Source organism: Lepidochelys kempii, chromosome 5 (assembly GCF_965140265.1).
Source record: "Lepidochelys kempii isolate rLepKem1 chromosome 5, rLepKem1.hap2, whole genome shotgun sequence".
NCBI lineage: Eukaryota > Metazoa > Chordata > Testudines > Cheloniidae > Lepidochelys > Lepidochelys kempii.
In genome coordinates this window covers 32,406,148-32,423,047 of record NC_133260.1, presented here as the reverse complement: position 1 = coordinate 32,423,047, position 16,900 = coordinate 32,406,148, and the positions used below count along the sequence as shown (strand labels likewise).

Genomic DNA, 16,900 nt, shown 5'->3' with positions numbered 1-16,900 from the left:
CAAGGGCACACTGCTGACTCATATCCAGCTTCTCGTCCACTGTCACCCCTAGGTCCTTTTCTGCAGAACTGCTGCCTAGCCATTCGGTCCCTAGTCTGTAGCTGTGCATTGCGTTCTTCCGTCCTAAGTGCAGGACCCTGCACTTATCCTTATTGAACCTCATCAGATTCCTTTTGGCCCAATCTTCCAATTGGTCTAGGTCCTTCTGTATCCTATCCCTCCCCTCCAGCGTATCTACCACTCCTCCCAGTTTAGTATCATCCGCAAATTTGCTGAGAGTGCAATCCACACCATCCTCCAGATCATTTATGAAGATATTGAATAAAACCGGCCCCAGGACCGACCCTTGGGGCACTCCACTTGATACCGGCTGCCAACTAGACATGGAGCCATTGATCACTACCCGTTGAGCCCGACAATTTAGCCAGCTTTCTACCCACCTTATAGTGCATTCATCCAGCCCATACTTCCTTAACTTGCTGACAAGAATACTATGGGAGACCATGTCAAAAGCTTTGCTAAAGTCAAGAAACAATACATCCACTGCTTTCCCTTCATCCACAGAACCAGTAATCTCATCATAAAAGGCGATTAGATTAGTCAGGCATGACCTTCCCTTGGTGAATCCATGCTGGCTGTTCCTGATCACTTGGAACAGATCTAGGTGGTTCCATTTCCTGGTATATGTTGAACCTATCAAATCTCTTAAAGGCACAGATCATTGCAATTAAACTGCAGGTGCAAGATTTCAAGGAGAGAGGGTAAGGGCACAATAGGCACCCACACTTTAACTCCCACTATGTCTGGCCTGAAATGCAAGACACCCCAGCAGCACTGAAAAGGAATAGGTAGGGGACACCATCCTGTGCACTGGTCAGGAGACCTATTTGGATGCATGGGGCTGAAAGAGATGCTGCATTGTCTGAAGGGAATAGCAGACATCATGCCCTTGCTACATGCTAAGAAGCTCAGTGAGGAATTTTATCTCCCTGAGCTCCCCCTGGGATGGAGCTCCCCCCCATAGGCGCAAATACAACTAAATATTCACAACTCCTGCTTACCTTCAACAGAGGAGGCAAAAGGCAAAGCTTCACACACAGAATTTCACCTTAGAAATTCAGCTCAAACCAAAGAACTCTCAGCACATTTACAGTGATTACTTTCACTGTCTATTCCCAGCACAGAGCCACCCCAACCTATACCTCATGTTCTCAACACTGAGCATGGGTTTACTCCAGAACTCAGTGTTTAAGGGGGACCAGCTGTACTGCAGCACAACAGAACTCTTCAGCAAGGTGTAGTCAGACTCTCTTGAGATTTTTTATCCAGGCAAAAAAGTGCTCCGCAAGTAAAGTAATCCCAAAGCTGATTTTCACAAGGCAGTCTCTTAACTGTTACCCTTTTATGCAGGATTTCTTGTCTCGGATTCATCCCAAGTTAAGGGGCTCAATGGAGGAGTAACTGAATGAAATTCTATGTTCTCTGTTTTACAGGAGGTCAGACTAGACATCTAATGGTCCCTTCCGGACATAAAATCTATGAAACCATTGAAAATTCCCCATAGAGCAGAACCTTGATTTTATGAACATCAGTCTGAAAAATGACCATTTATATGAACCATTTTTCTCAATGGCAGGGGTCAGGGATTGGAACAAAATCACATAATGAAAGTGATGTTGAAACAAGTCTTTATCACTTCATGTACCGATACCTTTGGGACACTGGAAATCACTGTGCAGTGGTTTGAAGGACAAGAAGAAAGCAATGGAATGCACCATAAACTTCACTATACCCACTGTAATTGAGGTGTGCAATTTTATGAACTTTTTGATTTTAGGAACTCCTCAGTTCCAAATTAGTTCATAAAATAGGGGTTCTACTGTACTTTTTAGAGGGAAATCTAGGAAATACTGAAAATACAAGGTATGGAGGAGGCATAAAACTGGGACACCTCATTTAATTTTTCAGAAGTTACTGCAGAATCTCATTGTACTATCTGGTTTAGGTACCAGAGTGATTGAGCTGGACCATTGACTCTGGGACTACTCAATGACTCCCAGCTCCAGCATCCCCTTAACTTCAATACTGATCTCTTCTCTTTTAGCCTCCAGGATCCGATATGGTTTAACCTTCACCTTTACTCCTGGATCTGTGATGATGTGGTGATGGATTTGTACGGGTCTTCCTAGAACATATCATGGTGCTGTTCAATCATTTTGATGAACTCTATACGTTGTTCAGTGGTTAATTTGGGCCATATAGCAATTTAAAGGGGGAAAACCTGGAGGAAGCCTGGGGAACCTTCTTCTGACCCCTCTACCAGAAGTAGGTTTACAAACCCTAGGAAGTCTTGTCCTATGAGCAGCAGGTATGCGAGTTTAGGGACCACTTCTGCTGTTTCCCTTGTGTTTTCCTGAACTTCAATTTGTACAGGAATGGCTGGGCAGTAATTAACTTTCCCATGAACACATGTTATCCGCATGCGTTTGGCTTGAGACAGCTTGTTCCGCCTAATGTGCATTAAAAAAAAAATCTTATCCAAATAGAATATTGTGATGCAGTGCAACCAGAATAACTTGAGAATATTCTAACAGGTTTTTGTTGTCTATGGCTATTTAAGACATAAAAAATATGCATCACATAACTCAGCCACATTCAACTTACCCTCAGCATGGGGCCATTCTGAAACACATGTGGTTCGTCACAAACTACGCAGTATTCATTCAGCACTGGTATCCGCTGCTCAGCAAACTCAATAGTCTGAGAACAATGGAAGTGAGAACAATAACATCTGCTTAAAAATAATTAACAGACAGCTCCTGCTCCAAAGTGTTTCTAAAACGGATTAAGCATAACATCCTACCTGCACAAGAAAGCCATTGTCTCGTATTGGAATGCATTTTGCACCATAATTCGGCTGTAAGAAAAAAGGTCAAGCAACTTCAGTGCTAGAGCTAATTAGAAGAGATGGTGCAGGTTTCTTGTGGAAATGGTAAGAACATTTCTATTTTTTTCTATGAAGGTCTGAGAATTAAACAATATTGGCATCTGGAAATATCTCTAGTTTGCATAGATCAGCCAAAATAAATTCATCTGTCCCTTTACCTCTTGCCTAGGGAGTTTTTGCTTTACCTGTAAACACCCTAAAAACTCTAATACGCAAAAGAAGCACTGGTACTTTGACTCCATGTCAATGTACAAACATCTAAGCAATTATTTTAAAGATGAATAGCATTATTTATTTTTGTGTGTATCCTGCTTCTCTATACATATATAATATGGACTATGTGTTTAGACTTGAATTACTAACATGCCCTTTAAAACAAAAAAATAGAAAATCTCTTTCCACAATATTTTTCATGAAACCTCTTCCTTGAGCCTCATCGTAACAAGTACCTATGCTTAGTCCTTCTTTCTGACACTTTATTTCAAAGTGTTAGTTTGGAAGGTATCTTTGCTACGGTGGCCACTAAGATGTGGAACTCCCTCCCCCCTGACATTTGTCTCAGACCATCTTTTTTACTTCAGTGGGAGATGGACCAAGCTGCTTTGTGGAACTTTTCTTTTCCTTCCCCTGCTGCTTCTTTTCCTGCACAGCACTCCAAGTATCTTGGCAAGGCAGTGGAAAGGAACTAGGATTTTAACAAGTAAAGTGCCAAATTAAGTCCTGATTGCCATTCCACTAAAGTCAATGGAGTTGCACCTGACTGAATACAGGCTGATTTCCCTGAATATTCATGTATTATGACAATAATATTATATTTATTAGTAGTTTTGATTTCACCAAAGTCAGTGGGATTATTTCTATTGACTTTAAGTGTGAGTTTATTCAGGCCCCTAAAGCAGAGACAGTTCAGAGTGAAAAATTAATCCCAAACATAGGTGATAGCACGTAAAGCTTTTTAGTTCACCTTTCATTAATTTTGGTTGTACAAGTTATGGAAACAACCAAGTAACATGTACATAGCAGCTTTATAAGTCACACTATATTATTGCCTTTAGATACAGCAAAAGTTGCTCATAGTTGACTTATTAGGCTAATTTACCATGAGTAGGCTGAAGCACTATTAATGTAATTTCATTACAGTTAAAATATTTAATAATATTTTAGACTTACATAACACCATTCGACCAAGGATCTCAGAATTCTGTCGAGGAGGTGAAACTGAGGTACCATACTTATCAATAGTAAAGCTGTGACTAGAACCCAGGTCTCCTGACTCCAGCTCCCCACATCTAACATGTAAGACAACAAGCACCACCTCCCAATGTCTTGAAACAGGAAAGCAAACTGCCTCTTACTTACGCTTACAGTAAACATCCTTCCTATTTGTAGTGATCAGTTACAGACAGAACTAACATTGAAGTGTGTTTTCTATGTTTAGTAAAATACATGTTAACCCTTTGGGTTGGATTTCCCAACCCAAAACAAGAACAACTCTATGGGCATGTATGGGACTTGCCCCAGGTGGCTGCAAAGGGGAAAAATGGGCTTCAATCCCCTGCTCAACCTACCCATATCACCAGTCTGTGCACAGGCTATGGAGCAAGCATACATCCATTGAATATTACTCTTCACCTACACCAGTGCCTACAAGGAGTGGGTACAGCTTCAACTACACTCCCTTCAATGTGCTGACCAGCATGAAAGGAGAAAGAACTTACTACCGGATGGGGCCATCAGCAGATTATTTCCCCCATGGAGCAAGAGAGGAACCAGGGAAGGAACTATGTGACTGTGCTGCTCCTATGGCACAGCAGCAGCATGCTGCCCCTTACTCAGGGGGAGACATAAAAACTCAGTCTTAGCCTCTGTGGTCCCAGTCAGTATGACAGATGTGTATGTGTGCAGGCAACTGTTCAATACTGGCCAAAAAGGTAATTTCCAATGTGTTTTATTTAATGTTAAATTCTTCTTGATGTATGCATTTACGTATGCCCTGGATATTAATCCATTTTAAAAAAAAAACGAAAGGAAAAACATACAAACAGAAAGAATAATGATTATTACGCACAGTAGCTTGTGAAGGTGATGAGGAAGATGGTGTTAAGATACCAATAAGCCCTGAGGTAAGAGAGAGCCTCCTGCCCTCTGCTATGGTGGGTTCCTTGAAAAACTCCATTTTGGATGACTTAGGAGCACTGGAGTAAGACTTGCTGAGTAACTTGTGATTCTTCAGTCCATCTAATTCTTCCATTCTAAGATTACTGGAATAAGACCTGCTTAACAGTTTGTGAGGCTTCAAGGTGCTATTGTGCTCACATCGAGGATCCCCAGAACACGATCTGCTTAGGAGTTTTTGGGGCTTTAGAGTGATGCATTCTTCTTGCTTGACAGTTGCAGCGCAAGAACGATTCAACAGTTTGTGTGATTTAATAGCCATTGTCTGCTCAGCCCTGGGATCACTAGACAATGAATGGCCAAAAGTTCTGTGAGACTTTGTGGCACACACATCCTCAGCCTTAACTGTGCTAGAACAAGTCCTTCGCAGCAGCTTGTGAGTTTTGGAGATGCCATCTTGTTCAGATTTCAGTTTTGATTTGTTTTTACCACAGCCAGGTGGAGGATAACTTGGCGACCTTAAAAATAAATAAGGGGAAAACCTAGTACAGGAACAATAAAAAACTCCATGAAACAATAAACAAGCAACTTTACATATAAACACACATATAAACAAGGTATTATTTAAAAATATCTGTTTAAAGCAGAAGAAAGACTGACATTTATGAATTATGCAAATTTGTATACAGATTTAATTCCTAAAAGTATATAATAAGTAGCATGTATATCTGTGTATCTGACTAGCTATAGGCATAGGCCATGATTTAAAAAAAAAAATAGGTGCCTAAATTTAGGCTCCTAAATTCATAATCAGGCCATTTACTTAGGCACCTATTTTTGAGAATCATGGCCATATTTTTCACGTAGAGCAATGGACTTCTTCAATCAAAAGGGTAAGTCTACTTTTCTTGAACAATTGTTTTGGCATGGTTCTTTCAAGCCATGCTAATTTCTAGACACCACAAGCCAGAGGAGTTCTGCATGCAGATCAATTGCAGGTCATAACGGGCTCTTAGTATTTTAACTGCTGCAGAAGCTTGTATCCAGTCACTCATATTTATCTCAACTGAAACAATTCTTAAAAAAACAAAACAAAACAAAACAAAAAAAACCAAACCTCCTCCCCCCAAATAATCTGATTATTTTGTAGAAGACAATTTGGCTTGATTCTCTTCTCACTTCAAGTGGTTTTACTTCCGTGTACTCCTGATTGGCAGCAGCGTAATGTAAGAGAGTAATCAGGCCTAATATGCGTATCAAGAAAACAAAGAATCAACACACAAATGAAGCAACATTCATATGATCTGGATCGTTTTTTCTAATATTTAAAATTTGTTTGCCTAGTACTAAGAGAGCTGGTATCAGGCAAAATTAAATCTTCCTGAATCATTTTTCCATCCTCATACCAAAGTGAAACTTTTTTGGTTTGCTCAAAAAGCAGAGAAATAAAATCCCAAGGGAAAACATCCCTTTAACAGGCTGGCAGTGTTTATCCATACTGTTAGCAAATGGTGATCCTGCTGGAAAATGTTCAGTGAAATATGCTGACTCACTCTTGTAAATGATTCATTACCATACATGGATATAAGGGAGATGAGAGTGGTACTCTAACAAAGAAAGGATGCTTAGCGTACGGGCTAAACAGTCTTTGGAGAGGAATTTTAGTTGCAGCTGAGTCTAGGGGAGAAAGATTGGGTTGGCTTTTGTATTCACTTTGTGAATAAAACCAAACCCCAGGAAGAGTGTGTGTGTGTGTGTTTTGACATGCTACAACCTGTGTGAATGTTTGGTACAAAGTGCGAAAGCCTCTGGCTCACAATTCCATCTTCCTCTTTTATTTCCTGTCAATATAAATACCCCTTGACACCTCTGTATGGATACAGTATCCAACCCATCGCCAGTCTGTTTCTGTTGTACCACTCACTGTTACATGTGAAACTTAGAATACAAGAAATTCATCAAGCAACAGAGATGCTCAAACGATCACCCAAAGCCAAAGAGGGGGTGATCAGCCAATCCCTCAAAATTAGAAAAAAGTGCTACATCAGGTGAACTACACCCCTAAAAGACACAAAGGCACTTAAGCGCATGAATAACTTTACTCATGGTAGTATGAACTCCATGGGATTCAAAAGGACTATTCACATGAGGAAAGTTATTCATGTGTATACGTACTTCCAGGATTGGGCCTTTCAAGTCCTGGTGACTGATTTTCAGAGGTGCTGAGCATGCATGCCTCCAAATAAAGTCACTGCTCAGCACCTCTGAAAATCAGGCCCCTTACCCCTTGAAATATCATACACATTTTTTCTGAAAGTGAAGAAAAATACAATTATGAAAAGGAAACTTGGACACAATAAAACTAGCAGGATACTATGGCTAAGGCTATGTTTATGTCATGGAGGTTGTCATAAATATAAAGGGAAGAGTAACCACTTTTCTGTATACAGTGCTATAAAATCCCTCCTGGCCAGAGGCAACATCCTGTTACCTGTAAAGGGTTAAGAAGCTCAGCTAACCTGGCTGGCACCCGACCCAAAGGACCAATAAGGGAACAAGATACTTTCAAATCTTGATGGGGGGGGGGGGGGCGGAGGAGGGGAAAAGGCTTTTGTTTGTGCTCTTTGCTTAGGTGTTTGTTCTCTTTTGGGATTGAGAGAGGCCAGATTGAAATCCATCTTCTCCAACCCATCCTAATCCAAGTCTCCAATATTGCAACCAGTATAGGTAAGCCAGGCAAGGCGGATTAGTTTATCTTTTGTTTTATGTGAATTTTCCCTGTGTTAAGAGGGAGGTTTATTCCTGTTTTCTGTAACTTTAAGATTTTGCTCAGAGGAAGAGCCTCTGTGTTTTGAATCTGAATACTCTGTAAAGTATTTTCCATCCTGATTTTACAGAGGTGATTCTTTTTACCTCTTCTTTAATTAAAATTCTTCTTTTAAGAACCTGATTGATTTTTCATTTTTCTTAAGATCCAAGGGTTTGGGTCTGTGTTCACCTGTACAAATTGGTGAGGATTATTATCAAGCCTTCCCCAGGAAAGGGGGTATAGGGCTTGGGGGGATATTTTGGGGAAAGACGTCTCCAAGTGGTCTCTTTCCCTGTTCTTTGTTTAAAATGCTTGGTGGTGGCAGCATACTGTTCAAGGCCAAGGCAAAGTTTGGGGATGTTTTTAACTGAAGCTGGTAAGAATAAGCTTAGGGGGTCTTTCATGCGGGTCCCCACATCTGTACCCTAGAGTTCAGAGTGGGGAAGGAACCCTGACAGAGGTCATGGAATCTGACTTCTAGAGACCTCCCTGACATTCTCTGCTTCAGCCCCAGGGACTGCCGGACTCAGCCTGCGGGCCCTGAGACGGTTCCAGCGACAGGCAACAACAGCGACACGGGACCCCCTGCAAAGTTCCAGTGACAAGTGACAGACTCCTGAGGGGGTCCTCCACAGGGTTCCAGCAATGTGTGTGTGTGGAGAGGGGTAACAACTCGGGCGAGTGGCTGGGATGTCCCATTTTCTCTATGCTCACCCTGCAGCTCACAGCTCTCCGCCACCAGAAACCATGGAGCTGCAGCAGCAAAAGTCACAGACAGGTCACGCCTTCCCTGAATTTTTGTTGTTTATTGCCTGTGACATGTCCGTGACTTTTACTAAAGATAACCATGACAAAATTTTAGCCTTAACTATGGTTAATAAAATAACAGTCTGCCTACTAAACTAATAATAGCACACACAGCCAAGTTTAACAGTATAAAATGAGTGATTTCCTGTACTAGATGAGTCAGGGTCTTTTAGAGTGTAGGACATGAAAACGCTCCCCCCTGGAATAATCTTGACAACAGCTGAAGTTCCTAGTTAGTTCTTGAAATCATACAAGGTGAGGGCACAAGACCCAAGAGGTAAGGTATAAACAGAATACTTCTCTTTGGAGAAAAGTCAACATTTCTGCTAAACTGCTAAATCTTGTTAAGTATGCTGTGGAATTTGAACAGCATATGATAATAAAAGCATTTTGCTTAGTATTACCTGCGCAATGTAGAAAAGATGTGCAGAGGGGATTTCACCTTTTTCTCAGACACTTTCTTATTGTGCGTACAATTTGATTTTTCTTTGCTATTTTTCCATTGCTGTGTAACAAACGTCTGCATTATTCTGTAAAGGAGGAAAAGACAATCATAGCCAAGTCACAGTAATTGTAAAGCCAACAACTGTACCTTCATCATTTAAAGCCATGTAGTGGCCTCATTCTAAATGAAGAACTTGAGAGTCACATGGGTGGATTGAGGCCAGTACTTGGCTCTTTAAAAAATGACAATGTTATTGATAAAAGCTATATAAGTATACATCATACACATATCAAAGATGAAAGACGTAAAAGTATCTTTGTCATAGAGATGCAGAAACTGTGAGAGCGTTTAGATTTGAGATGTATGGGTGGTACTGTTAAAGTAGATGGTAGTGTTGGCTTAACTGGCTATTTCATAGATTTTCAAAAGATGAAGATCTTCTTGCCCTCAAACGTGATGAGGGACCATGAGACCTGTGGCTATTCAAAATTTTTGACTTAACTGCATAGTTATGTAGATGTACAATCACAGGTCTCCCCCCTCTGCTTGACAAAATGTATTACACAAAAATGCATTGTGTATGCCTCTTGTAAAGGCTATCTAATGTACAACTCATCGGTACTATAAGGAATGAAATGTAGTATTAGGAACTGATTACTTTTTTCTCAATTTCAAATTACTGCACAGATTTTTAATAATGTTAATTAATCTGCAAGGTTATTAAAACACTGTGCTGATTGTTTCTGATTGGTTCTTTAAACCTACCAGCGAAAGATTTCTTTATGGAAGCAAACTGCCTTTTTTTTTTTTTTTTTTAAGGTGTAGATGTTTAGGATACATCTACACAGCAAAAAAAATCCCCACAGCAGCGACTCTTAGAGACCAGGTCAACTGACTTGTGCTTGTGCTTCAGGGCTAAAAATAACTGTGTAGCTGTTGGGAGTCAGAGCCCTAGGCTCTGAAACCTGGCAGGGGGAGGGAGGGGAGCCTCACAGCCCAGGGCTCCATCCTGAGCCTGAACGTCTATGCTGCTATTTTTAGCCCTGCAGTGCAAGCCCCACGAGCTAAGTCAGTTGATCCAGGCTATGAGCCTGCAGAGTTGTTTTTGCTGTGTTGACGTACCCTTAAACTTACATTCTTGTCATTTTATTAATAGCAATTATTCATATTATTAATTAATCTCAATAATGAGAATTTGCAAAAAGATGCATCGTCAGAATTTTAACTAATAACAGTTAGTTATTACTGCACTAGATGACCTCCTGAGATCCTTTCCAGTCCTACGATTCTGTGATTCTTAGCTGCATCCTCTTTAATTTCACACACTTTAGACAGTAGTTTATAAAACTCCAGTAAAGGGAAAGGGAAACATTTACAGGGACTACCTGTTATTTTTCACCACTGTCAAAACAATTTGAAAAGGTGAGGGGTGAACTTTTTAACTGAAAAAGCAGTCAGGAGCCATTTGGTCCAAAGAGAACTACAACTCATCTGTTAAATGTTTCTTGACCCAACACAAGAGCTAACATAAGATGATTATAACAACAATGCATTAAGCAAGATCGTATCAAATTTCTTCCAGAACTTACTTTTTCAGCTGATGTCCCAACCCAAATCTTTCCTTAGTAGAGATCTGAAATACATCCACGGTAGGTACTGCAGAAAATGTGATATTGGTGATATGTGTAAATTGGAATTGCCATGCTAGAACAGGGTATCACAGAGACCTACTTATTCTATTAGTGGTTTGATATTTACAGGCCGTATTCTGTGCTAATTTATACTTCGGAAACACCATGGAAACAATGGTGAGGGCAGTACTGTTGTCTGAGCCAGTTTGGAACCTGAACACATGAGCAAGAACCAGCCAGCCAAGAACCTGAGTACCACTTCAGAGTATCGGCCCACCCTGTTCAGCAACCCAACTCCAGCCATGGCCATCTCATTTCCAAGTGAACTGTCCTAGTCTTTTACATCTCTTTTTGCAGGGAGCATTACCTTCCCTCACCTTCAAAAGACGTACTGATTTACTTACTCATTTAATCTCTTTTTGGTGCAGAAGTAGAGGTTCCATTACTTGGCTTTCTTTATTTACTGTTCACTATTCTTTAAAAGCCCTTTGGGACTTTGGACCAAATTCTGCCCTCAATTACACCATGTAAATGGAAAGCGACCTCACTGAAATCAACAGTGTTCCCCTGTTTTCACAACAGGCTGACTGAGGGTAGAATTAGATTCTTCCCGAAAGAGGACTTGCCTTAGGTCCTTTAGTATCTCATCAGCATTACACCATATTTTCTGGAGCAAAGTGTTTCCTCTCTGAGAGGCCTTCCTACCCAATGCTCATTCCAGACCTTTTTAAAAGTGCAGGAAAACTGGAATATTTTTGTTGCAGAAGGTAATTCTGCTTGGAAGAAAAAACCTTTTCTGTATGAAAATTTAATTTATTCAAGTTTCCCTGAACCATTACAGGACAGTAGAATTAGCCCATTCTGTCAGCATGCAGAGACAGTCAAACTCTACTCAGGCATTTTTCTGTTCCCTGTCTCTATTTCTTAGAATGTAAAGAAAACCTACCAATTTATTTTATCTGTAGGGTTTCTTTTTTGAAGGCATTTCAGTAAAAGATCCATAGTGCTTATCATCTGACTGCATCATGTATGAATCCCAATAGCCAATGAACTTTCATCAAGGAAGCTCAGACATCGCCATTCATGCGATAGGGTACAGATCTCATACCATTCCCACCATCAGCACGCCCATATTTACTGGCTCAGATAATTGAAAACATAAGACATGGAGGCTGGAAACAAGCTTCCACTTCTAGCATTACCAAAATCCTTTTGTAACATTTAATAGATTGAAGTGGCAGATGGCACCAAGCACTTACTGAAAAAATCTCAATTCTTTGAGGCAGGATAATAACCAGCATATATTACAAGCATTGATGTGGTCAAAACAAGTGCATTTCATTATTAAAAGAAAAGAAAAGAACTATAATGATTACACTGAAAAAAAGAGATCCTAAAGATTTGGCTCAATATTTGAAGTTAACTTTTATCAGAATGAAATCATGATTTTTAAGCATATGTTATTCTGATCATTATTTTTTTTTAAAAAAAGGCAATAAAAATACCAGTTCTAATCTGAAATGCCACTGTTTGCCAGGTGCTCTTTAGAATGATTGTTTCATTTGCAAATAATTCAAAAAATATCTTCCGTCTCCCTCAAATATCCTTTCTTTCAAAGAAACATCAGTTGATTATTTTATCCTTTTGTGCAGTGCTATTATTTAAATGCTGTTTAATCTTTCTGAGACAAACTGTGGTTGGATTTTCAAAAAGATGGATAATGTGATTAGCAGTAACAATGTATTTAGATTTATAAATTCTAAAGTGTAACTAAATCTCATATTTCAGAGCATAAGATGATTGCCTGAAGGGTTTAGGAGCCCCTTTCCACACAATTAGCATGGGATGTGCTGCATTTCAGAATTGCCAGGTGCATTTCACTTCCTTTTAAACATCAGGTAATGGACACTGCCAGAAGCAGGATACCAGACCTGATGGCAGTGGAGCTGGAAAAATTTGTATAGTGAGGGTGCTGTGCAGCAGCACCCCCAGCACCTATGCCTGATAGACCAGTGATATCATTTAGTAAGGAAAAGCCATTGCTTCCATTCCTAATATTGTTTCTAGTACGGATCATAGTACAGATAAATGAATTCTTGACAAATATCTATTTCTGTCCATAAACTATACTCTACTGAATGGGTTTTGTTTTGCATTTTAATATATATATTCACCTTAAACAGTTAAAGTTGGCAAATTATATGCAAGTGAAAACAGGATCTTTTAATGGCATGTGTTGGGCTACCTTGCACATATACATATATTCATTTTTTCCATCTAGTCCCTAAACAGGAACCTAAAGGTATCTTATCAATATAAAAAATTCCATGCTACTCATAAAAAATGGAAAAGAACACATTGGTAATAATCTGGCTAGGTACTAAATAAGAACAGAAGTTTCAAAACACGTGTATTCTGTATAACACATGTGAAACAGCAGCCAGACATATTTTGCCTCTCTTTGAGCATATGGTACATCTGTTTCTTCCATCAGTGAATGGCAGACACAAAAGGAAAGATATACATATCATAAGGTAATAACAAGTTATTACTCAGAACAGTGTTTCATGGGGAAAGGTTGAAGAGAGAGAGAGAGTTCCCTCATATATTAATATGTGAGATTGATCTCATTGTTCTTTTTTACTGAAAATCACTGGCAGAAACAGCAACTGCACCAGACTCATAAGATCAATAACGGCAAAGCACCTGTCTCTTGCCTTGATCCTGCAATTGACTGCATGAGGCTCAAGGGAGCTTCTGCACAAAGTTAGCTGCAGGATGGGGTCTATAAGTCCTGTTTTAGCCTTGCCAAAAGTGCAGAAGTTTTATTGTCGTTTATGGTCTTGCTAGAACATATCCAGCTGGATAAGGATTTGCAAAGTTTACTCTCTGTTGCTGAGTGTATTAGAATTTTGATTTCATATTGGAGTTGGCTAACAATAATAAATGTTAACATAAAGTTACAATAGCTATTTGCAATAAATAAACACCTGAACGTTTATAAAAAAAATATTAAAATAGTAAGATGTAGTGAAACAAGACACTAAGCCAAACACAAATAAGATACTGATATAATGAACAGAACACAGCTTGCAAAGAGCAGCTGCAGACAATGGACTCCCTAAGAAATGGATTACGAGGGTATTTTTCCCAGACAAATCATGACTGAAAAAATATCTTCATCGTTCAGTGGCAGAATTCTCTCACATAGATCTGAACTGAGAGGCAGGATTGGAAACCTAAGTGGGTGTGAATAGCAGTTCACATAAAACTGTTGTACTGTAACTCCTTCGTGTGGATGCTATGGGCACGAATATGCAGGTCCGAGTCTGCACTAATGTAGTCCTCTTTGAAGAGGTGCAAACCCAAGACTTTTTACATTCACATTCGCAGTATCCACATAGGGGAGTTATAGCGCAGCACTTTGGTGTGTCCTGCTGTCAACACCCTTTTAGTCCAAACTGCAGGGCAGTGTAGACATACCCTTACTATTGATTGTGCAAACGCTTACCCAGGGGCTTAACTTGAAATCAATGGGACCACTCATGATAGTGAAGTTAAACATGTGCAGATATATTTTCAGAATTGGGGCTTTAGCAATGAACATGTATATCTGCTACTCTCTACATGGCTCACAACTACAACATCGTACATGGCACAGGAAAAATGCAAATGTGACTAACCTGGACCATTTAAGTACTGTGTAAGTGAACAGTGCAATCGCACTATTATAGGTTCTGTACGGATTACATCCCAAGCCACAGCAATCTCTTCCTGATTCCAGAGAAAAAGAAAAACAACAAAAATCATTAGCCATCCTCAGGAACTGTTTATGTTTTGTCAGTCAACCCTTATGCTGGTGAAATATTCAATGGAATGTAGTCATCTAAGCTATTATTTTCATCTGTTTGCCCACTCCTCGCCTATGCTCCATCCACTAGGAGATACTGGCTCAAGGGGAGAGCAAAAGGAGTGAACAGGGTGGGAAATACAACTGGTCCCACAGTAGAGGGCTAGAAGAAACCAGATGGCATATTGCCCCTTCCCTTGAGACTAAAGAAATCCCATCACAGGAGAGTCAGGTATTCATGAGGTTTCAGGGGCAGACAGAACCATCCTGTGTACCACATTTACCTGGGGAAATTATATCAGTACAGATGCTGTTCCTAGAATCATTAACTTCCACCCTTGTAAAGGGAGGTTACTGCACAGATGTGATGGCAAAATGAGAAAATAATGGCACGAGAAAGAGAAGGTTACTCAACTTGTGCAGTAACTGCGGTTCTTCGAGATGTGTGTCTGGGAGGGTACACCACTTCAGGTGTTGGTGTGTCCCAGAACAATCAATGGGAGATATATGGTGGAAGTATCCACGCAGGTCACGCATGCACAACAGGCATTTTGCGGTGTTGCTGGTGCCATGTCTAGCACGTGCAACACCTGAGCCCTTCAGTTCCTTCTCTACAGCAGAGTCCTAATGGTGAACTCCGAAGTAGAGGGGAGGAGGGTGGGTAGTGGAGCACCCACAGGGACACATATCTTGAAAAACCTCAGTTACTGCACAAGGTGAGTAATCTTCTCTTCTTCTTCGAGTGCTGCCCCTGTGGGTGCTCCACTTCAGGTGACTGTAGAGAAGTGCCCCTCAGAAGGCAGGAGGGACTTCGGGTTCATTTGAGTCACAGAGGTAACTGTGGTTAGAGCCACAGTTGGGCGTCAGCCCTAGAGTCTTGAGTGATAGCATAGTGCTCAGTAAATGTGTGGACAGAGGCCCAAGTGGCCGCCCTGCAAATCTCTAATATCAGAGCATTGTTTAGGAATGCTATAAAGAATCATGTGGAATGCACTGTGATGTGTGTAGGAGGGTCCAAGTTTTGAATATGATAGCAATGTTGAATGCATGTGGAGATCCATTTAGACAATCTCTGAGTGGATATCGTGCAGCCTTTTGAACACTCAGTAGTAGGAACAAAAAGTCTAGACTTCTGGAAAGGTTTGGTCCTTTCCAGGTAAAATGCTAACACCTGCCTGAAGTCCAATGTATGCAGGATGGACTCTGTTGGAGTCTTGTGAGCCTTAGGATCGAATGTAGGAAGATGGACTGGTAGGTTCATATGAAAGGATGATGTTACCTTCGGTAGAAATGTTAGATGCAGGCACAGAGTGACCTTGTCTTTGAAGAATATTATGTAGGGAGGATCGGCCATGAGAGCCCCTATCCCATTGACCCATCTGGTGGAAGTAATAGTGACCAAAAAGGCCACTTTCATGGATAAATGTAGTAGGGAGCAGGTGGCTAGGGATTCAAATGGCATTCTGGTGAGGCATTTCAATACCACATTGAGGTCCCAGGCTGGAATAGGTTGACAAACCTCTGGGTAAATGTTCTGGAGACCCACGAGGAAGTGTTTAGTAATGGGGTGCACAAAGATCGATGTCCCATCAATCTCATGATGGAATGCTGTTCTGGTCACGAGGTGGACTTTGATCAAGCTCACTGCTAAATCCGAGCATTTCAGCTCCTGTAGGTATTCCAGCACTAATGGTAGCGGTGTTGTGGAGGCTGTCACATGTTTTTCTTGACACCAGGAGGATAATTTCTTCCATTTTTGAAGGTAAGTATTACATGTGGTCACTTTCCTGCTGTTTAGTAATACGTGTTTGACTTGTTCCGAGCAGGCAAGTTCGCCATAGTGGAACCATGCAGAAGCCATGCTTGAAGGTGGAGTTTCTGCAGATTGGGGTGAAGAGCGTGACAGTTGTTCTGAGACAGCAGGTCTGGATGGGGAGGGAGAGCTCGAGGGGCGCATATCGCCATATGCATCTGGTAAGGGTACCAGGCTTGCCTGGGCTATGTTGGAACTATGAGGATGACCCTGGCCTTGTCTAGGCATATCTTGCGTATCATGTGTGATATCATGGGAACTGGTGGGAATGCTTACATGAATTGTGCATCTCATGTGATGAGGAAGGTGTCCCCCAGTGATCGTGGTTCCATTCCTGCTCTCGAGCAGAAAATTATGAATTTGTGATTTGTCGGGGATGTGAGCAGGTCAATGAGTGGAGTGCCCCACCAGCAGAATATGGATAGCAGGACTCCCTCGTTCAATTCCCATTTGTGGTCTTGAGAGAAATACCTGCTTAGCGTG

At 40.8% G+C, this 16,900-nt stretch overlaps 1 protein-coding gene across 2 annotated transcripts in view; it reads right to left on the bottom strand.

The window, feature by feature from the left end:
• Positions 1-16,900, bottom strand: part of PARP8 (poly(ADP-ribose) polymerase family member 8) — a 166,712-nt gene that overhangs the window by 52,805 nt on the left and 97,007 nt on the right. Inside the window, exons 9-14 of one of the 2 annotated variants that reach the window (XM_073343909.1) lie at positions 14,438-14,528; positions 10,713-10,779; positions 9,083-9,208; positions 5,016-5,604; positions 2,864-2,917; positions 2,665-2,760 (exon numbers count right to left, since the gene is read on the bottom strand). In XM_073343909.1, the coding sequence (XP_073200010.1) occupies positions 2,665-2,760; positions 2,864-2,917; positions 5,016-5,604; positions 9,083-9,208; positions 10,713-10,779; positions 14,438-14,528 (1,023 nt within the window). The remainder of the gene's footprint in view (positions 1-2,664; positions 2,761-2,863; positions 2,918-5,015; positions 5,605-9,082; positions 9,209-10,712; positions 10,780-14,437; positions 14,529-16,900) is intronic. The other variant, XM_073343910.1, reaches the window with a different exon arrangement.